The sequence below is a fragment of the Lemur catta genome, chromosome 7 (assembly GCF_020740605.2).
Source record: "Lemur catta isolate mLemCat1 chromosome 7, mLemCat1.pri, whole genome shotgun sequence".
NCBI classification, from domain to species: domain Eukaryota; kingdom Metazoa; phylum Chordata; class Mammalia; order Primates; family Lemuridae; genus Lemur; species Lemur catta.
This window is the reverse complement of record NC_059134.1, coordinates 67,160,891-67,184,567: the sequence shown is the minus strand read 5'-3', so window position 1 is coordinate 67,184,567 and position 23,677 is coordinate 67,160,891. Positions and strand designations below refer to the sequence as shown.

Here is a 23,677-nt window from a genome sequence, read left to right as displayed (position 1 = left end):
TTTTCACTTTTTTCATTCTACAGTATGACAATGACATGTATTACATTTGTAAAATCAAAGAAAGATTTTTTTTAAGCATGTCTTAGTCTGAAGGAATTTACAGGCATCAGACAGCCATAGGCATTTGAACCTCATACAGACCACAAAGTAGAGTTCTGTAAACATCTGTTGCATAAAGGACCAAATACACAGCAAATATATCAAGAATTCTGATTTGTTAAATCTGGAACTTTCTCAAAGTGTTTCAACTATCTCAGAATAATCTCGGATACTTATTTAAAACAAAATGCAGTTTCTTCCAACCTACTACAGAGCAACTACATCAACAGTTTGAGAAGTAATGCTTCGGAACCTACATTTTTAAACAAGTACCCTCAAATAATTTTTAAAGAAATAAAAATCTGAGAATCACTACTCTAGACAGTGTAGTGGGAAACAGTTTTATTATCTCCTATGATCTAAAATGGAAGATAATTTTGCATTCTCTTTTATCATAATGGTTGTTCCAAAAAGTTCTATTTATATAAATGATTCTAAGTAGCAAACATGACTAGCTTTTATTGTTATTTCCAGAACAAATAAACCATTAAACCTGCACAATGATTAGCTATAAGGAAATTATTTTCAGTTCTAATTAACAAAATATAGTAACAATGTCTACAATGTAACTCTATAGTGTTCTTTTTATACTGGATATTTGTAATATAATATTTAAAATCACCTGTTTTGGAGTTCGAAAAGTAAAGGTTCTAAAGCTATACTTAGCATGAAATACCATTAACTAAATGTGCAATCAAAGGCTTCTTTGCAAACCAGTGTCCACTTCATTTAACATGAGAATACTATCTACTACAAAGGTGTGTTCTAAGATGAAATGATATGTAAACATACCTAGATTATATTCGTTAGGCAATTAACCAATCTTATATATAAATGAATAAACCTTTGCATAAATAAAGCAATTTCACTAGCTCAATAAATTGAAAAAATTCAAAAATCTAGGCTTATGTTCAGAAAAAAGTTTTAACAGAAATTTTAAAATAATATGGTTCATGTCAAATACATGATTAGTTTAAACTAAAAGATAACACAACAAGCCCAATAAAATAAGCAGGGCATATCTACTTCAAAATGGAAGCATATTCCCCATAGTCTGTTCTAACCTAAAAAGGAAATAATAGAAACTTTCCTTTCTAGAGGAAGTCAACTTCAAAAATGTAAGATTATAGTCAAAATGGAAAATTCTTCCTTCAAAATACAATATTAATTTTTTTATGTTATTATTAAATACGAGCAGTAACAGTAAAAACAATAATGGGTTGAGGGAAAGGTAAACCACATTCTTATTCTTTGTTGTTGCTGCTAGCTAGTGATCTTGCTCTGGGTCTCAGTTTTCTTATCCATAAAATAAGAGGATTAGGCTTGAAATCACTAAGATTACTCTGGGTCTAATGCCCTATGACTTTATGAAAATATAACAACACCAATAAATCTTACCAGTTTCTGATTTATTCAAAATAGATGAATAGGAGTAGCTTTGGCTGACATAATCACTGGTAGAGCCCACAGAACCTTCTCTTGGAAGTGGACCTATAAACCTGTCATGAACACTGTCATCCACAGAACTGGAATCCTCCTAAAATGCAGCATAATCAATATTTAATTACAAATGTTGCTGAAACAATGAATAAAGACATACTAATTGCTGAGGCAATGAAAAAAAAAGATGTGGCATTACTATCACTGTTACCACCAAGGCATTCAAAGGGATGTACACTCTCACCATTTCTTATAGAAGGCTTGAATAATGTCTGATATAAAACACTTTGGAGAAGTGCTCATATCCCCTTCCACAGTGTTTACTTTCTAAATTTTCTTTACACAAGAAAAGATTTTTGGTGCTTATAAATCAAAAATACCATTGTACTCCTTGATGACAGAATCTATCATTCAGGCAAGTAGGGGATATTCAACAATTGTTGGATGGGATGGAGTTTCCTACTGTCTCCAACAAGAAACTTCCTATTAATGAGGAAGATACTGAAAGGATTAAAGGGCATGCAAACAGAATAAGCAATTAGGACAGAGCTGAAGAATAATTACTATGCATTTTAAAACATGAATCCCTAGACTGTGAATCCAGAGTTCCTTAAATGAATAGCTATTCTAAATTTCAATGTCATGCAGACTAATCCAAACTCTCTTATAATGTTATAACAATAAATGATGAGATTAAAGAAGGTCAGAGAACATATTCTGGTATTGCTTCAGTACGGAGGCACTGTGTTTAATTACTGTCTACTGTCCAGAGAGGTATTTTTATTCACAATAGATTTCTAAATGAAAAGCATCAAATAGAACAATTTTTCCTGAGTGAAGTATCATTGAAGAGAAGGGTTCTCAAAAGCAAGTGCAGGAAGAAAAGGCCTCTGAAACATGGGAAATATCTTTGTGGGGTTATAACTTATACCTAGACCAAGCCCCATTCTTAGTGTGGCAGTATTCTTAAAGATGGAAGCCCATATCAAACCCAATGTGGCAACAGACTATATGCACAAATAATGGTGCTATAGATGTCTGCTGTAACCATGTTATTATACACACTTATGACAAAACAACACAATATGGAAAAATAATTTATATGCAAATTACAAAATATATCTCTCCTCTTGCCTTTGGAAAATTGAATTCCCAAGTAGTAGGTGACAGTGCACAAAAATTATGAATAAAGGGCCTTCTAAACAGCTTACCAGTAGTATCTGAGGTTGTTCACCATCTTTATCTGTTAAATGCAGAAAGTTCTTCTTTCCTGGCTCAAAATTAGCATCAAGAAGAGACTTGTCACTCGTATGATCCAGTGGAGCCTATGGACATAAAACATAATATCTCAGCTTATGAAAAACTTTAATTATAATAATAAAATCAAATAAATATGTAAATTGATACATATCTACATTTAAACAGTATTTTTTCAATAATGATCTGGTAAAAGTCTGTTCATCTAGGCTTGGAATTAACTCATCTACTCATAAACTGGGATAGCTAAGCCCAGCAAGTGACAGTGCAAACACTGACAGGTATCCCAGAAGCTCACATTCCCCAACATCTAAAAAACTGGATAGAAAAAAGGTAAAGGTTAAGTAATGTTAAAGTACTACAAACAAAAAAAGAATCTATAAACATTGCTATTTCCATGTTCTCTAAAATGTACCCAGCATAATATTTAATTGATTTTCTTTTTTTTTTTTGAGACAGAGTCTCACTTTGTTGCCCCGGCTAGAGTGAGTGCCGTGGCATCAGCCTAGCTCACAGCAACCTCAGACTCCTGGGCTTAAGCGATCCTACTGCCTCAGCCTCCCGAGTAGCTGGGACTACAGGCATGAGCCACCATGCCCGGCTAATTTTTTTGTATATATATTTTTAGTTGGCCAGATAATTTCTTTCTATTTTTGGTAGAGACAGGGTCTCACCCTTGCTCAGGCTGGTCTCGAACTCCTGACCTCGAGCGATCCACCCGCCTCGGCCTCCCAGAGCTAGGATTACAGGCGTGAGCCACCGCGCCCGGCCAATATTTAATTGATTTTCAAGAAAATTAACTAAAGATAATTTTATATAACTAAAAACTATAAAATCATGTTTTGATATATGAATATAATAAGAATTCCCAGATAAGCAACAGACTAAGCAACCCAACCAAAATAATTATGTAGTATAATTATACAATGGGACAAAAATGTAACTAATGTAATAGAGGCTTCAAAAGGCCCCCTTAAGGAAAAGCCTGTCCCAGTAAATGATACCCATTTCACATCTACTGCCAGGATCCAGAGGATTCCAGGGGGAACTGAAGTGATCATTCATTTGAAAACTAAACATCTAAGATTCAACAGTCTTCACCCAACTCTTTCCTATGGTAGGACAATTTTAACTCCAGCCACCATTCTGACATACTCTAGTTGGTGGATGAGAAATGGAACTCTGTATGTCCAAGCCCTACTCACTCACACTCCAGACCACTATTGAGAAAAATGAAGGAGTAGGGGTAAACATCCTATTCTTCTGTTTTAAAACCATCTTGTTACATTGAGAAATGTTTTTAATGTTTCACAGATATGGGTGTTATCTCCTTAAAAATACTCATTTTATGGAAATGTCTTTATTTCTTCAGAAATTAACATTGTATAAAAGTACAGGTATTAAGGACAAAAAAAAAGTTAACTGAAAGATTCTGCTACTTATTATCTCTGTGACTTTGGGCAATTACTTCACTACTCCATGACTAAGTTTCCTCATCTCTATCTCATAGGATAGTTATAATAATTAAATAGGATTATATTTGGATAGAATTTAGAACAATACTAGGGATATATTAATAGTAAGTGCAAAAGAAAAAGTAAATAAATTAGCAAACTTATATGATCTCTTAACTTTGGCTCACATCTAGAAATCTACAAGAAAAACAGGACATAGAAAACCTAAAGCTAAGTAAAGCTACATGGAAGGAGGAAAGGCATTGCTGGGTTCCGAAAATTTACCGGTGGGACATGAAAGATTAGAAGATATAGCTGGAATACAAAGGGTAGTTTTATCTCAATAAATGTCTGTGTGTGTACAAGGTGGTAAGTAACTACATGGGCTTGGTTTCCAGAAGAACATCCATGTAGCATTGTGCAATGAGCAGGTCAAGGCAGGCATACTTGTAGAAATGTATAGTAGGCAAATAAAAATACATAAATGGAGTACTTGAGAACAGTCACAGCTGAAGAGAGAAATAAGTAATCCTGACATAGACCTATTTGAAGCTATTGTGGAAGATCATTTAACAAATGTTTTTTGGGTGCATAGGATGAATGTCTATGGAGGATACAAAATTAATACTATGAGGTTCCTGCCATCAAAACACTTATAGTCAACCAAATGGAAAGACACAAATGAATAACAACATAAAGAAACTATGATAAGTGGCATGGCAGAACAAAAGGACATAGGAGGCCAAAGAGAAAGAAATTACTTTTAAAGTGCCATAAGGAAATATCATGTAAGGCTTCTTAGGTAAAAGATAAATAGGACTTGGGAAAACACATAGCACAGTATATAGAACTATTCTTTAAACTGAAAAAGGGTAACATTAGAAGCTACATGGCAATGTGCCAGAAAGCACTCAAAATTTCAGATTAAATATTGTTTATTTTTCTATGCCTTGTTGGATTACCAATTTTACTGGTTAACTTCAGAGGGAAAAATTTAACTAATTTAAAACATTAGTTCTATATTTTTTTTAAAAACCACAAATATATTATGGAATAGAAAGTAAAATATCATGATTTTAAAGGCAAATTAGGCAACATCAAACATCTTTGATTCTTCCGTGGAGCCAATTAAAAAATATACCCTTCAAGTACCATGGGCGTACACATTCAATTTCATTTGCCATTAGACGTATTTTCCTGGAAAACTTAGAGCAGCAAGGGCATAGGACAGAAAGAGGTAACATAAGCAAAAACATGGAGATGGAAAAATATGGAAATTTGTATTAAGAAAATAAATTAATACAATATTTGGGAGTTAAGAGTACAAAGACTTAAAGGACCAATTGTAGCTTGTCTTGAATGTTAACCTAGAGGAACTGATTTTTAATCAGTGGGCAGTGAGAGTGATTGAAGATTTCTGAACTAGAAGGTGACATGAGTGCTTGACTAAAGATGACTGAAGATCACTCTAACAGTAGTATACAGGGCGAACGTGGATTGAGAGATGGGAAACAAAAAAGACTATTTAGAATACTATTCCAATAGTACAGGTAAGATCCAACTCAATAGTCTCTTTTACCACTCTCCCATGCAAAAGTGATCAATGCTTCTACTATGGTCTGAATGTTTATGTCGCTTCAAAATGCATATGCTGAAACCTAATCTTCAACATGATAATAATAAGAGGTGGGGTCATAAGAGGTGATCAGGTCTTGAGGCAGAGCCTTCATGAATGGGATTAGTTCCTTTATAAAAGAGGCCAAAGGGAAGATGTCTATCAAGGGTACTAGAAATTTATTTAGTAATTGCAATTATTTATTTTCACAGTAAAAATTAATACAGGTTTAGGCCAAATGGTGACCTAAGGACATGTCTACCGATAATCCTCCCCCAAACTCCATGAAATGTCAGAAAATAGTTTTTTAAGAAAAATCTTACAACAGTGCAAGAAAACAGAGTGCCCTTAGCAAACCAGAAATTCTGAGAAATTACAAGATAGAAAGCAGACAAGATCAGATCTATGGAAAAATAAAACTAGAGGAAACCATAGCCCAAAGCAGGTATAGGATAAGACTATCATAGACATAAAGGTGGTAGGGAACTCCAGACTAACGTCAAGAGATAGAGACTAGGGAACCATTAAAGTGAGCAAGAAGGAAAAGGCATTCTGATCAGTTTGGCCTCTCCTCTGTTTCCCTTCTTATGCTAAGAAGCAGACAGCAGTTTCTGTTTCCTACCAGGGTAAAGCATGGGTGCTGTGGCCAGAGAGGGAGAGCAGTGCTGTCCAGCTAGGTACTGATCACCCCCCAACCTGAAAGAGTCAGAAACTAGCTGATACCAAGACAAATTATAAACACACCATACCCAGCAGCATGTTCCACCCCTTTCCCACAACAACCAGAAATTAAATACAGTAAGTTTAATCAGCATTCACAGAGATATTATAATAGAGATTCTCAAATGTAAAGATGAGTAGAAGATAATAATCACTAAATATTTAAAGAAATGCTATACCATGAAAAAGATAAACTAAGACAATAAATAAAGAAGGATAAATAATTAAGGAAACAGTTAACAGAAGAATGAATTAAGAAAATAAACCCTCAAAGAGATCTGAGAAGACTACAGTCATTAAAAAATGTTTTTAAGCTTAAGAGTTAAAGTCAAAAGCCATATATGTTCATACATAGAAAAATAAACATATAAAAAGAAAAAAGTTACCCAGAAAGACACGCAGACACACAAATAAGAGATAGAGATAATCTCTGCTAACATTGGGGTGTGTACATCCTTCTGCTCCTTTCTTTCTATATAGATTTTTTCTTCCTTTCCAAAAATCAAATCATAAAATGCATATGGTTTTATATCTTTTTGCATTGAAAAATATAAGACGAACATCATTCTATTCAATAAATATTGAAAATTTTCTTTAGTTGACAGAATATTATGATAATCACCTTTCAGGAATGAAAAAACTAATGAAATAACATTACTCAAACTTTAGGACAAGTGTATGTTGAATCCAGAATGGAGACAAAGGGAAGAAGAGGGATCCAATTATTGAGTTGCATATACCATCTTACTGTAGTTGTTATACTTTTGCTTATGATACTAAAAAGAGTTCCAGGATTTAATATAATCATTAGTACAACAACAATGACTATAACAACATTATTAGCAGCTTAAAAGAAGATGTTTCAAGTCTAGGGTTTTACCATATCAGCAGTATTGATTCCATTTCCCCACACCAAATCAAAGGTTCCATTTATGTAGCCTACTTTGTTGGCCACATCTTCAAAGAGCTTTCTGACTGGAGTAGATGCTGGTAAATTTAAAGTGATCCGTTCATTCACTGTCTTTGAATTAGTAGTATCTTGTATTATACATAAGACTCTAGGTTCTTCAGCAGCATTTTCTATCTGAAATTTTAAAAAAATATACGATTTTACATATTATTTATCTTTAAAGCAAAACAAAACAACTAAAATTAGCCAGAAATTTTTACAATTAAATGTAAAAGAACCCACAAAATATTGTTTTCTTTGTGCTAGTATTACTGTTTTATTATGTTTGAAACACACATTTTATTATGTTTGATGTGAATGTCAAACATAAGCACCATATACATTTATTTTGGGAAAATTGGGGCATGTTTCAGAATCAACAGTCATTCTTGTGGATATTGCTTTCACCTTTTAATGTTGTAAATCAATGGTCAACAAGCCATGAAGACAGTATATCTAAGTAATTTTAAGTTAAAAATTATAAAATCTAATCTTTCAAAATGTGTCATTACCATGCTAGCATAGTCAAATAAAGCATTTCTGGGTCTCCTAAAGAAACAGCAAGGGAACTGTGCAGAAATGCAGCAAGGATTGTCTAAGGATTACAAAATCTATAACTAAGGACACAGGTTCCCTCCTGACCTTTATGCTTATACCTATAAGCCCAGATGTCCAAAAAGTTCCATTTATTAATGTGTTGGGAGCACACAAGCTTATTTAAACAGATCAGCCAGGCACAGGGGGAAGGAAAAACAAGGAAGAAAACTTTATTTACCAATCTGGAAAGGAATTGGGGAGGGGGGGGAGTCACGAATTCTCCTTCCTTCTTTTTCATCTAGAGCACAATTCAGTAATTATCAAGACAAAAGTTCAGACTTCCTTAAAGAAGCTGTGCCTTCCCTCAAGCTGTTAAAGGACACTGCTTTTCTTTTCCACTTTCCACGGGGGTAGCAGACTGCATCAGATATTTTAATAGAAGGAATTTCTTTCCTTCCTTCTCCTCCTCTAACAGCCAACTCAGTGAATGGCACCATCATCCACCTAGCTGATGAAACCAGAGAGCTGAGCTAAGCGTTTTCCTTGCCCTTCCTTATCACTTCACATAATAACCAAATCCTATCAATTCTACCTTCTGAATATCTCTTGAACTATCCCCTTCCTCTTTATGCCTACATACAGAAATCAGAAATCTAACAAAATCATGGCAATAGCTTCCTGAGAAGTTTAACTTCTTCCAATCTTACATTCCTTCAACACAGAATAGAATTTCTAATATACAAATATAATGACGTAAATCTCTTCTTTCCCTGCAAGTCAGGTTCAGCATTGAACTGGGAGATCTCTCACTATCTCCATTATATACTATTCAGAAATATGATGTGTACAAACTGGTGTGGTATATAAGAATTTATTTCTTTCCTTCTTTTTTACAACAATATCAACCCCAACCTTTTGTTGCTTCCCTACTATCCATTTTTAAATAAGCATAATTATCACTGACTAGTATTGAGACAGGATAGCCACAAAGTTTTTTGTTTGTTTAGTGAAGTAATACAATTATAATTTGTTTTCTGTGATATATAATTTTGGGTTTGCAAGAGGTCATTTAAATTAAAGTTATTTCAATCAGTTTAGAACAGAAATAAGTTGCTATAAAAGTATAATATTTAAAACAGATTGGCTAGCACTATAAAATAAAAGATAACAAAAAAGAACATTACCATTATACATCTCAAAAAGAGAAAAAAAAGCCTTCACCTATAAATTTAAGATGTTATATTAACATATACAGTGGATTCTTTTGTTCATTTTAATCCTAAACTAAAAAACATAAAATGGATCTTTTTTTAAAACTCTGGTTTATGATAAAAGTGAATGGCTCAAAATAAATTTCAACTACAAAAGATCTACTTTTAAGGTTGCAATAGTATAGTTCAGAGGCAGGTTAGGTCTCAATGATTCAGTGTTTCTAGTATAAAATACTGTAGTAGTCAGATTTTAAAGCTTCAGATAGGTTGGAGTTGATGCTCCAAGGAAGATGACCCTACCTAAGGATTCAGAAATCAAAAGTGCTGTATAGTAATATAGATGAGAATGCTAATGTGGTGATATCATATGGCCAGACATTAGCAGTTCCTGGTTCTTTCCCTAAATATGTGAGCAAAAGTTACAAGCATTCCAGACTCCTCTCCTTCCTCCTAAAAATGTGGAAAAATTATCCCCTAAAAGAATCCCATCTGCAGACTAAATGTATTATAAACACAAAATTTAATCTCTTGTGTGCCTTTTATTCTTTTTAATAACAATAGTTTTCTTTTCTGTACATATAAATAATTTTAAAATTTTTTTAATTTAAGCTTTTTAATGGCATGTTCATGTAACCAAATTGCTTGCTTTTTTTCTTAATATTAAGAGTATGAAGGAAAAATGGATATCATCTATAACTTTATAACCTAGAGATAACTGTGAACATGTTGGTGTATATCCCTCCTGTGTATTTCACCTGCACACACACACACAGACACATGCACACAAACTTCTTAATCACAAACATTGGATATGAATTTAAATGCTATTTTCTAACTTCTTTCTTACTTAAAAATATACCATGCAATCTTTCCCTGTCAAGTTTTTTCTAACTCATCAACAGCTGAATAGTACTTTTTATTACATGGATTAATAATAATTTATTTAATCAATTCTATTTACTGACTCAGTCTAGACTTTACTACACTTTTACAAATCTGTGATGAACACCTACATAAAACTTTGTATACTTTCTATTTGCTTAAAATTCATATACATAGCCTTTTTGGGCAAATCACATTTCACTATTGAATTTAATTCTAGGATAATTTAAACAAACAAAAAGCTCTGTACTTCTTTAAAGTTTTAAGCTAGTCACTTGTACATTCTACTTTATACCCAACTTTCTGGTCCATTCTTTATTTCATCTATAATTTAATCTGTGTGGCTACTATATATGGATTTCATTTAAATTTTGGAAACACTATTGCCTACACTAATTACACTGAGGTAAAATTTCTCTCCTCTTTCTCCCTCCCCAACTTGGGAACTGATAACAATTTTTTTTTTTTTTACAATTTTAAGATATCATCAATGAGATGTACCATTTATAACAGATTTTCAAGAGGAAAAAAACTATACAATATAAATTCAACATGAAGATTTCCAAAACATTTATATGTAAAAAGGTATTTCTTAGAATTGGGAAAATAGGGCAGTTATCTTCTTAATTTCTTTGGGGTTCTACTCCAGATTGATCCTATTTTATGTCCAAAGGAAAAAAAAACATCATCTTGAGGTAGATTAAAGATGGCTAAAAATTATTTGCCAGTCTTTTTTCTCTTTACTTTTTCCTCTTCCCATGAATCTGGACTGGCCACATGACCATCCAAGACAAGGGAATATGACAGGGCCTTCAGAAACCAGCAGCTTCTGCTTTGGCACCTTTTGGAACATTCCCTCTTACAAAACAGCCACCATGTGAGAAATCCAATTAGCCTGGAATCAACATGCTGTGAGGAAACCCAGGCAAGTCACGTGGAGAATAAGTGGCCACTTAGTGGAGGCACTGAGGTATCAGATATATGAGAAAAGCCTTCTTGGACACTCCATCCAAAGCCTGCCACCAGCTGATTGGAGCCAAGTAGTGATCCTAGATGATGCCACCTGGATTGAATAGCTAGCTGAGCCATGGCCCAAATCCCCTCCCACAGAAATGTAAGCAAATAAACTAATTGTTCTTTAAGGCACTAAACTTTAGGGTACACTGTGATATAGCAATAGATAACAAAAACACACCTCAATCATATAGCACATGCAAATTCTAGTTGGGAATGATGTGATGACAATGGTGTTGGTAGTGAAGGGAGAGAGTCCACTTAAGTACTACACCCAACATTAAGGAAAGCATCTGAGGAGCAAAAGTTTTTAGTCAAAAGAGGTCCATGATGAATTCAAGGTAAGAGAAAACAAATGCAAAATTTTAGAAAAGCCTAAAACATGTTCCATTTAGGAAAACATTTAACATTTAATAGCTTAGATGAACTATTAGAAGGGCACAAAGTTTTCTACACAGAAAATCTAGCCAAGCACAAAATGGGTATATAACTATTTATTTTACAGACAACTCGTAGCAAAATTATACCTGTGAAAATAAGGGGAAAGTCAACAGTGATTTTTAATACTGTATATGCTAAGAGAGTGTTCTGTCTGTGTTCACTGCAGAAACAAAGCTAGATTTCCTAGCAAAGTCTGAAGGAAGACTCTTTTCTAAAAAAGTAAAAACAAATAAAATCATAGCCTTGCTTATAAAAGGTAGAACATACTGAGATAAAAATATTGAAAACATAGTTTTCTTCCAAAGATAGACTCACTGCTAGGAACATCTACAAGTGGCTGACATAGATAGTTCTTCTGTCTAAGAAATCTCAGAGCCTGCCAAAGGAATGTTTGCCTTTTAACTCCTCTTGTCTCCTTTTCTTGACATTCCAAACAGTTCTAAGCTCATATCTGAGTTCTCTGATGGTAACCTCGTAATTTTTGTTTCAAAAAAATACTCCCTAGGTGTTTCTTATTAAAAAAAACCACTAAGGTGTATAACTGATGGTATATGTTCAGAATGGCATTAGCATGTAGAAAATAAGTTAATATCAAATAAAATTTAAAATTATCAAGATTGAGATTTTTCTGAGAGAAAAAATTTAAGATAAAGAATCAAAACATTATGAAGGGGCCTTCTTATCTCTAAATTCAATAATCAACCCATATTCTCTCAAGACTTTCTTCCTTTCAATGTTATTATAAAGACTATTATGATTGCAAACTTCACACACAAGTTAAGTCCATTTTCTCTACTTCTTGGTAAGCTTCTATGAGCTAAGAAATCAGGCCTCTTACAGCATTACTCTTCTGGGTATTCACAGTTCAAGATTAATGTATTGCCACAGATTAAAAAAAGAGAATTAATGGTACGAGTAATTTTGCTGACTAGAATTTATAAAATTTATCAGTTTCATTCAGCCTGTACATTTTTATTTTAACAAGTAAGAATTCCAGGGCTACTGATGGAAGTTTTAACTTACATGAAAAAAAAAAAAAAAAGAGATCATTTTAAGATCCTCTCTCTCCCCCATCCTAACTCCCCAGCCAATTCTGTTGTTATTTAAGTGATCTTTATCTAAGCGGTCTTCTTGCCACACTTTGGGAACACAGAAGAGATTAAAGGAGGAATTTTGGAGGAAAAAACTTAGATTTAAGGCAACCCAAGGAAAATGAGGTATTAAGCAAAGGTTAGAATGAAAGTTTAAGTTTGTAGTGCACACAGGCTGTCAGGAAGGTAATTGCTTTATTTAATTCTTCAAGTAAGATTTCTGGATTTTGACTTTGTAAGTTATCAAATGATTTAATCCCCTATACTATTAACATCTCAGAAAATAATATCTGAAAATATTTGTTAAATATTATTAAAATATCTGAAAAAATAGGCAACTACCACACCCAAAAGTCAAAACAAAGGTTTCTCTGGTTTTTATATCATGGGTTTTTTTTTGCCTCATTCACTTAGACATAGATTGATTTAAGGTGACTTTCTTATTATTAAAATTAGGTAGAAATAAAATAGCCAAACAAGGATAAAACTTAACACATGCCTTGTTATTAAACAAAAATACTAACATGCTGTTATTTGCTCTGCTGATTATCACACTAAAGCAATTACATCAGCAGTCTACCTGTAAAAATTTCTTCTTCATCTCATCAAAGATACTTTGTCTGCATCTCCAAAACACATCCTATGGTATACAAGAACAAAATGAATTACAAATTATTTCTATAAAATAAAAGGAGAAGACAGTGAAATGAGAACAATTAACCTAAAGACATTTTTGCAATAAAATATGTATTAGAGTATTAATACACCATCTAGAATTTTACTCATAAATTATATTTGTAAGGTTAATGAAAACCCACGGTATAGTGACAAAGAGTAAGGTAAACATGGAAAACAGACACATTTTAACAAAGAGTGACAGATTAAAACTATGTATAAGTCAAATGTTCTAAGGCAGATAGATAACAATTTGAGTCCACAGTTCCTTGCACTAATGGAAACCAAGAGATCCCTGATTTTGCTAGTTTATAAATTTGGATTTTTCACATGATAGTTACTCTTAAAATAAGGCTGCTTAACATTATCCCCTACCACTATTTTCTCTTAATATAAATCTCTTTAATAAGATAAGCTTTTTTAACAATTAACAATGTAACAATAAAGAAATATACAAAAGGAAATAACAGCAATCTATAATCAAAAGATAATCTCTTAAATATCTTAGTTTTACATAATTCTACACTTTTGCTGTACATATTTTATCTTCCTATCCCTTCTTTAGTTAATAAAAAGGGGCCAACATACTGTTTTAAAAGGTGCTTTTACTTTTATAATGGAAATATATTTCTATTATAATAGCAGCACAGTTCTCTGAAGAGCAACTCTAACATAACCCCCAAAGCAATTTTTTTTGTTTAACTGTATAAGACCTTTTATTTTTTTTTCAGCTTATTATGGGGGTACAAAAGTTCAGGTTATATATATTGCCCATACCTCCCCATCCCCCCGAGTCTGAGCTTCAAGCGTGTCCATTCCCTAGACAGTGCACATTTATATCCTACCAGAACCTCTTCCATTCTATGCATACATTATATAGAGAGATTGTTAATTTTTAACCAAATAGAATAATTCTATACACCATTATTTGAATTGTTTCTTGTCCCTCAATATGTACTCATCTTACTGTGCCAAAACATTTAGTTTAAAAACTGCAGTGTTTCATTATATAAACAAACCATTATTTAACTAATCTGCTAGTAATGGGCATTTAAACACTTTCAACTATTCCCTACAGCATTACTTGTTTGTACAATTTTTTCCTTAAGATAATTTCCCAAAGAAATTATATTCATTTTTATATCACTAATCATCAGGGAAATGCAAATCAAAACCACAATGAGATATCACCTCACCCCTGTTAGAATGGCTTTTATTAAAAAGTCCAAAAACAATAGATGCTGGTGTGGATGCAGAGAAAAAGGAATGCTTATACACTGTTGGTGGGATTGTAAATTAGTAAAACCTCTATGGAAAACAGTATGAAAATTTCTCAAAGAACTAAAAGTAGACCTACCATTCGAATCAGTACTGGATATCTACCCAAAGGAAAAGAAGTCATTTTATCAAAAAGACACCTGCACTGAAATGTTTATTGCAGCCCAAGTCACAACTGCAAAGATGTAGAATCAACCCAATTGTCCATCAATTCATGAGAGAATTAACAAAATGTGGTATATGTATACCATGGAGTACTACCCAGCCATAAAAAAGGATGAATTAATGCCTTTTGCAGCAATTTGGGTGGAACTGGAGACTGTTATCCTAAGTGAAGTATCTCAAGCATGGAAAACCAAAAACACCACATGTACCCTCTAATAAATTGGAACTAACCCATGGGCACACATGTGCACAGAAGGGAGTAAAAGTCATTGGAAATCAAGCGGGGAGGAGGGTGCAGGGGGGAGGAAAAGAGAGGAAGGGCAAAAACCTACTTAACGGGTACAATGAACACTATTAGGGTGATCGGCAAACTTACAGCCCTGAATCAAGCATTACAAAAGCTATATCCATGTAATAAAAATATTTGAACCCCCTTAATATTTTGAAAAAAAAAAATTTTAAATAACATAAAAAGATTTCTGATACAGTACCAAAAAGCTGACCCGCTCTTCCACAAAAAGTATTACTGAACTGCAACTATCTGTCAAAACTGTTCTCCTTGCCCTCAAGGAGGTGACATTGTACAGAGGGAACTAAACCATAAACAAATCTAAATTATCAGGTATTCACCTCCCTCAGGGTCTTTCCATTTCTGTAAGGTGTACCTGAAACGTTTTCTCCTGGATATCTTCACCTCATTGTAGTGGCTTTAGAACATGCCCACAAATTCTTTGGCATGACTCCCTGCAAAGTAGGAAAAGAACCACAGGAAAGAATCCCTGGAGCTCACTTAGGTTCCCATCAGCCAGTTTAAAAAAAAAACAAAAAACCCACTTCATAATACACAGGGCATCAGATAAGAGTACTCAGCAGGGTGTTGTCTCAGTAGTGGGACCATTAGACCTAATCTAAAAACTACTCTGGGATTAAGAGCAAACCTCAAAGGGATGAAACCATTTACAAGTAAACGAACTGCATCTAAGAACAAAGCTCAAGAATATTTACAGGAATAAAAAATACCCAGCATTCATCAAGGCATTCACAATGTCTGGCATCCAATTGGAAATAAACAGACATGCAAAGAAGCAGGAAACTATGACCCATATGAAGAGAAAAATCAATCAATGAAAACCAATGCAGAAATGATAGACGATAGAATTAATAGATGAGCACATAAAAAGTTTATAACTATTATATATTCCATATTTCAAGAAGGTAGAAGAGAGTATGTTAAGGAAAAACATGGAAGATATTTAAAAAAAGAGCCAACTCAAATTTCAAAGATGAAAAGTATATGTGAGATAAAATATACAATGAATAGGATTAACAAATTAGGCACTGCTGAAGAAGAAAAGATTAAGGAACTTAAGACGCAGCACTAGAAACCATTAAAATTAAAACAAAGAGAGAAAAAAGAATGAAAAAAATGAACAGAAAAGTGGGATAACTTTCTTACCAGAAACCACCCAGGCCAGAAGGAAGTAGCACAGTATTTTTCAGGTGCTTAGAAAAAATAACTATCAATCTAGACTCCAATAATCAGCAAAAATATCCTTCAGGAATGACCCGGGAATTGCTTTAGTAATCAAGTGGAATTCAAGACTTTCTCAGGTGAAAGAAAACAAAAAGAATTTGTCTGCAGCAGAACTGTCCTAAGGGAATTGCTAAAGGAAGTTCTCTAAACAAAAGAGAAATGATCAAAGAAGAAATCTTAGAACATCAGGAAGAAAGAACACAGTAAGCAAAAATATAACTAAATACATTTCCCTTCTCCTCTTGAGTTTTTATTAAACGTTTGACAGTTGAAGTGAAAATTAAAACACTGCTTGATGTGGTTATAAATGTATGTTGAGGAAATATTTAACATAATTATAAACAGAGAGGGCAAAGATACATAAGGGGGGTTAAGGTTTCTGCACTTTAAATGAACTAGTAAAATAACACCAGTAGAATGTGTTAAGAATTACAGCAAGTTTAAAAAACCAATCCCAAAAGATGGTATATGGCATGATTCTTTTGTATAACATTCTTGAAATAACCAAATGTAGAAATGAAGAACAGATTAGTGATTGCCAGGAATTAAAGAAGGAATATAGTGTGAAAGGGAAGGGAGTATGGTTATAAAAGGGCAATATGAGGATCGCTGTGGTCAAGAAAATGTTCTATATCTTGACTGCATCGCGGTCAATATCTTGGTTGTGGTATAGTATCATAGTTCTATAAAATGGTACCACTGGGGAAACTGGGGTAAAGGGTACATGAGATATCTGTTTTATTTCTCATGACAAGTAAATTGAAAATTATCTCAAATGAAAATTTTAATTTAAAAAATAATATCTATTCTACTACTCTTTCACCTGTCTTTTCCTACAGACTGAAAGAGGATTGCCTGTTTAAAACCTTGAAGGTGAGGGGAGGTCGGGTACTCCTGAGAATATGCAGCCACATGCTGGCCCTCATGCTCATTTTTAGCCCCAATTAACACCATCTGGTGGTATGAAAAACTATAATCCAAGAATTGCAATGAAAATGGTTCTAGAACAGTAGTATTCCCAGGTTGGCAGTAACAATCACGAATTCTTTCTGGAAGAATCCACATGTATTCCAAAGTGCAAATCATTTCCACAAAAATTATTTTCAAAATTATTTAATGTAAGAAAAATAAAGAGCTCACAATTTTTTAAAAATCACTATGTATATAAGAAAACATGGCACCATGAGTGAGAGTCTGCTAAGAATAAAATACAGCAGATGACAAACATAAAAACTTCAATACTGAAACTATCAGTTATATTATAAAATAAATATGTTTAATATGCTTCAAGAAATAAAAAAAGAGGTTTGAAATTATGAGTAGGCATTAACAGGCTTTAAGAAGTATCAAACAGAATTTCTAGAAAAGAATAAAATAATAGAAATTAAAAACACAAAGTTTAACAGTATATTTAAAAAATTTGAAAAAAGAATTAATGAACTCTGTAACAGAACTAAAGACATTTTCTAAACTTCTAGTGATACAAAGATCTTTGTATCATTAGAGCATTAAGAGACATGAAGGATATGGTAAAAAGATCTAATATACATTCTGGAGAGGAAAGAATGGAAGCAGAGGCAGTATTTAAATAGCTTATGGGTAAGCACTTTCAAGAACTGCTGAAATAATGCCAATCCATACATTCAAGAAGCCCAACAAATCTCAAGCAAAGTAAATAAAAAGAGAAGAATTTAAATGCAGTCAGACAAAAATGAGATTACCTTAAAAGAAACAGACTGACAGCTGATTTCTCAATAACAACAACAAAAATGGAAGCCAGTATGACACTTTCAATGTTCTGAAAGAAAATAACTGTTATCCAAATGCTATAAACAGCAAAAATATCTGTGAGGAATGCAAAAACAGAGATTTTTGTCACCAGTACATCATCATTAAAGAAACTCCCAAAATATATATTATCACAAAAAAGAAAAATGATCCCAGAGAGAAGGTGATGAATCCTCATCTTGCCACCTAGCCGGATAACAGTGAAGCATTCCCAATTTCTACTAAACTTTTGTGGTGCCATAATCATGTGGTACCACAATCATGTCCTGGAAAAACCACCACCAACTCAGTGCATACACCATGCCTAAACAAGCTAGTATACTGTCAGATAATCAGAGGCACAGAGAGACTTTGCTTATCTAATCATATGAAATAGAGATAGCTCATGAATTGCAGCTTTAAATAACCCACCACTTTACCTGTCAGAGCCTTGAGTCTTATTCTCACCACCATCCCTCTGTAACTGAATATAGTTCTGGGCTTGGCATTAAAATTGTTACTCAGTGTTCACTCTTTGGTCACAAAATTTCTATTTTCTCTTTGACAAAGAAGTGAGATATGAAAGAAATGAACAGCCATAAAAATTAACTCAATAGATCAAAGACCTGAATGTAAGAGTTAACATAAAAATTCTTGGAAGAAAACACAAGGGAGAAACTTCACGACATTAGATTTGGCAATGATTTCTTGGCTATGATACCAAAACACAGGCAACAAAAGAAAAATAGATAACTTAGACTTCATCAAAATTAAAAATTTTGTGCACCAAAGGGCACTATCAGAGCACAAAGGCAACCCACAGAATGGGAGAAAATATTTGCAAACTACATATAAGAAATTAATATCCAGAATATATAAAGAATTCTTATAACTCAATAACAAAAAAATCCAAACACCCTGATTAAAAAATGGACAAAGGACCAAAGGACTTAAATAAACATTTCTTCAAAGAATATATACAAATGGGCAAAAAGCACATGAAAAGATGCTGAACATCACTAATCATCAGGGAAATGCAAATCAAAACCACAATGAGATAACCACTTCACAGCCATTAGGGAAAAAAAGGAAAGGAAAGGAAAGGGGAAAGCAAAAAGGGAAAAGGGAAATGGGAAAAGGGAAAAGGGAAGGGAAGGGGAGAAAAAAAGAAAAAGAAAAGAAAAGACAAGAGAAGAAAAGAAAAAAGAAAAGAAAAGAAAAGAGAAGAGAAGAGAAGAGAAGAGAAGAGAAAAGAAAAGAAAAGAAAAGAAAAGAAAAGAAAAGAAAAGAAAAGAAAAGAAAAGAAAAGAAAAGAAAAGAAAAGAAAAGAAGTGTTGGAGAGAATGTGGAAAAAGTGGAACCCTTGTGCATTGCTGGTGGGAACGTAAAATAACCACTGTGAAAAACATTCTTGCGGTTACTCAAAAAATTAAACATATTTTATCCTAAGATTCAGCAATTCCATTTCTGGGTATATAACCAAAGGAACTAAGAGATTCCCACACTCACCTGGCTTTAACAAGGAACTCCCCAAAAGGGCAGACAAGACCTTCATCATAGCCTAGTGGTAAGGAGCAACCCTCCCACTTCTATAATATATTAATATCAGTGGAGGCCACATGGAGAAGAATAACAAAGTGTCCCTACCCCTCCCAGCCAGGCAGGTTTCAGCAGCAGCTTAAGGGGAGTCTGACCTTTATCCCTACGCAGCACAAGGCACCCCTCCTGTCCCAGGTTGTAAATAAAAGCCAGATGAGGAAGACAGATTTTCATTCCCACCTCCCAGTAATAAGGGAGCGCCCACCTTCCCCTTACTGGCATAGTGTCAGAGGAGGTCTGTCAAAACAGAAGATTTCAATAAGAACCAGTCTCATAACATAATATCCAAAATGTCCAGGATATGATCAAAAGTCACTTGTCATACCAAGAAACAGGAAAATCTCAATTTGAAAGAGAAAGATAATCAACAGATGCCAACAAGATGCCAACAGATGTTGGAATTATGTGACAAGGATTTTCAAGCAGCCGTCACAAAAATGTTTCAATAAGCAATTATTAACATGCATGAAACAAATGTAAAAACAGAAAGTCTCAGCAAAGAAACAGCAGATAAAATATAGTAACTAGAATTAAAACTTACTAGGTGAGCTCAACAGAAGAATAAAGATGGTAGAAGAAAGAATCAGTGACTCTGAAGATAAAAACTATAGAAATTACCCAACCTGAACAATAAAGAAAAAATAGCTTTAAAAAAATGATCAGTGGCAAGCACCTGTAAGACTATAATAAAAGTTGTAACATTCATGTCATTCAAGGCCTGGAAGAAAAGGAGAAAGAGGGCAGGTTTGGAAAAAGTACTCAAAGAAATAACGGCTGGAAACTTCTGAAATTTGGCAAAAGACATAAAACAAGAAGCTGAGCAAACCCCAAATACGATAAACCTAAAGAAACCCATGTCAAGACACACCATAATCAAACTCCTTAAAAACTAAAGCGAAAGATTTCTAAAGTAGTGAGGAATAAAAAAATATCTCACTTACGAAGGCAAAGCAATTCAAATGATAGCAGATTTCTCATCAGAAACCACAGACACAGAAGTGGCACACTTTTCAAGTGCAGAAAGAAAAGAGGTCTCAACGCAGAATTATATATACAGAGAAGATATGCTTTAGGAATCATGAAGAAATCAAGGTATTCTCAGCTGAAAGAAAACTAAGAGATTAGCTACAAGCAAACATAATCTAAAAGAGAATGGCTAAAGGAAGTTCTCTAAACAGAAATAAGAATGTTCAGAAACTATATTAACAGTGAAACATGATATTTAACAATTATATTCTGTGATAATGTATAAATATGGTATACATACACACACAGAATGAGAAATTATTCAGCCTTAAAAAGGAATAAAATCCTGATCTATGGTGCAACATGGAGAAATCTTGAGGACATTATGAAAAAAGCCAGTCCAAAAAAAAAAACCAAATACTATTAATATATGGAGTACCTATAGTAGTCAAATTCCTAGAGACAAAGCTGAATGGTGGTTGTCAGGGGCTGGGGGAGGGAGAGATTGGGAGTTGTTTAATGTGTACAGAGTTTCAATTCTGCAAATTGAAGAGTTCTGTAGCTGGATAAAGGTGATGGAAGGACAACAATGAGAATGTACTTAATATCACTGAACTGTACACATTTAAAAAGGGTTAAGATGGTAAATTTTACCATATGTACTATTTTACAATTTTTAAAAATAAAAGATTTTTTAAAAAGTTAAATAGCTCATTACCATAATTTGTGGAAGTAGCCAAATTGTCTGCAAACTGGGTTTCCAATGTATCTGCATTACAAACACACACTATGCATATATTATGGATATGTATAAATATAAGCATAAAATAAATTTCCATTTTTTCCTCGTAAACCAAAAAATAAAAAATCTGCCTATTTGTTAAGGGCTTTCATGAGATTTTGGTGTACATATACATATCTGCAGAGAGAAACAGATATAAAATAAATACAGAGTTCACTCACATAGTGTTTGTGTGCATATTTTCTAGCTCCTTCCACCAAGAGGAACTAGAAGCAATGGCATCCCTCTAACAATAAGCACAATTAACACCTAGATCTATGTTTCTAAGTACTATTCTCCACAAAAAGTATCTATAGGTCTTTGTAGATGGCTGATTTTAGAATTAGGGCTGAGAGATTATAAGAACTCGGAATATTGCACTGACAGAAAGCAAATGCTCAAAGAATGGCAAGCTTATATCTGTCAGGAGGACGTAGGAATCAGTTGAAAGGGCTCTCACTGGCCAACTCTGGAATAATTTAAAATAAATAAATGATTTATTAATAAATGATTTATTCAATGTAAAAGTTAACATTAAAAATACTGCCATATAGAGCGGGAAATACATATCTAAGAAGTATTCTGAAAATTTAAATAAACATATCTTATTTCCTAACTAATATTAATATACTGATGATGGGCACTAAGAATTAGAGAATAGCTATAAGTAGCCTAAGAGTCCTTAAGGACCCTTTGGAAAAATTAATTTTCAGTATTTAAAACTCACTTTATTTACTTAAAATCTAAAATGTTAGCTATACAAGTTTACTGGCAGAAAGCTATGCTCTCAAATCAAATATATCAAGTTTGATAATTTTTTTTTAAAAATCTGATTGTCAACTTTTTATTCAGTGTACTTCCAATATTCAATTTAGAAATAAATATGTGAATGGAAGATAAGAATAAAGACATTAAATTTTGATATGAATCAAGTTATAATTTTTTAGCCTTTTTTCAGTTTCTAAGTTTTTGAGAATCAAATCGGTTACTGTTTCTATTTTTGTGATTTCATGTTTTGAATGTCTCCATTTTAAAGTGGATGAAAACTGAAATTAAAGTGCATCATTAAAATATACGTTTCCCATGAGTAGTCTAATTTAAAAATCAAATCACAGCACTTCTAAACAGTCAAGGCTTTCTAATAAACATCTCTATGAATCATTACAATCAGAAGAAGATGCAAACTACATTTTACTGACATAAAAATTCAAGACTTTCTTAGTATCCACTTTATCTTCAACTCCATTCCCACCAGTATCCCTCCACAAATTCCCCATAAGGCTCAGGCTTAACCCTAGCTTTTCCATCATTGTCGTATTAGGAATATTTAGTTGTAAGCTTAAATTTCTCAAAAAAATTGTATTTCATTTTATGTATCTAGGATTTCTATCAGTTTTTTTAAAAAATATATAATTTATCTTGTGTTTTATATTCTCAAAGAAAACACACATGTCAAAGAATGTGAGGAGACTGGTCAGGAATACATAAATACTTCAGAAAATCATAAAGATACAACATGAATATGAATAAAAACCACACTGTATATAGTACGAAACATAAGCAGATTCTTATATATGATTCTGCTTAGCTAAGAAATAAAAATGGCTATTTTACAGTCTTTACTACTAAAAATAAATCACAGAAGTAGAAAGTCTAAGTTCTTTACAGAGTTCCCTAAGCAAAATATATTCATTCAGAAAATAATTTCATAATGTGTTGTTACAGCTGATGCTTTGGGAAGCACAAATTATGCCCTTAAAGCTTTTAAAGTAAATTTCTAGAAACTGATCTTGAAACTGAAAATTTTGCAAAGTAATTTTAAATTCTGAATATTTTTTAGTGTGATATGGGCTTTTACTGTATTTAAAGGAAGTCTGATGATAATTAATAATTACTCCCTGCTTTAAATCGCTTTCTGAATTCAAATCTTCATATATGAGATTTAAAAAAAAGACTTTGTACCTGTCATAAAAGCTTAGTTCAAAGCATTAAAAAATTGTAAGTGGAGTCTACTTTATTATTCTAGTTAAATAAAAATTCTGTAGTAAACTAATTTGTATTAACAGGTGTTGTTCAATGTACCATGGTACGGATTTTCTAAATTTAAACTAATAAACAACATAACATAAATTGCATGTCAATGTATGACATTTGTTTCTGAATTATAAAGCATAAAAAACAAGTAATAAAATAAAATTAGGT

At 33.0% G+C, this 23,677-nt stretch overlaps 1 protein-coding gene across 3 annotated transcripts in view; it reads right to left on the bottom strand.

Annotated features, from left to right (window-relative positions):
* The window catches only part of USP47 (ubiquitin specific peptidase 47), a 113,505-nt gene that overhangs the window by 70,813 nt on the left and 19,015 nt on the right, over positions 1–23,677 (bottom strand). The window contains exons 2-5 of one of the 3 annotated variants that reach the window (XM_045557526.1): positions 13,291–13,350; positions 7,466–7,669; positions 2,751–2,864; positions 1,498–1,636 (exon numbers count right to left, since the gene is read on the bottom strand). In XM_045557526.1, coding sequence (XP_045413482.1) covers positions 1,498–1,636; positions 2,751–2,864; positions 7,466–7,669; positions 13,291–13,350 — 517 coding nt within the window. The remainder of the gene's footprint in view (positions 1–1,497; positions 1,637–2,750; positions 2,865–7,465; positions 7,670–13,290; positions 13,351–23,677) is intronic. The other 2 variants (XM_045557527.1, XM_045557528.1) reach the window with 2 other exon arrangements.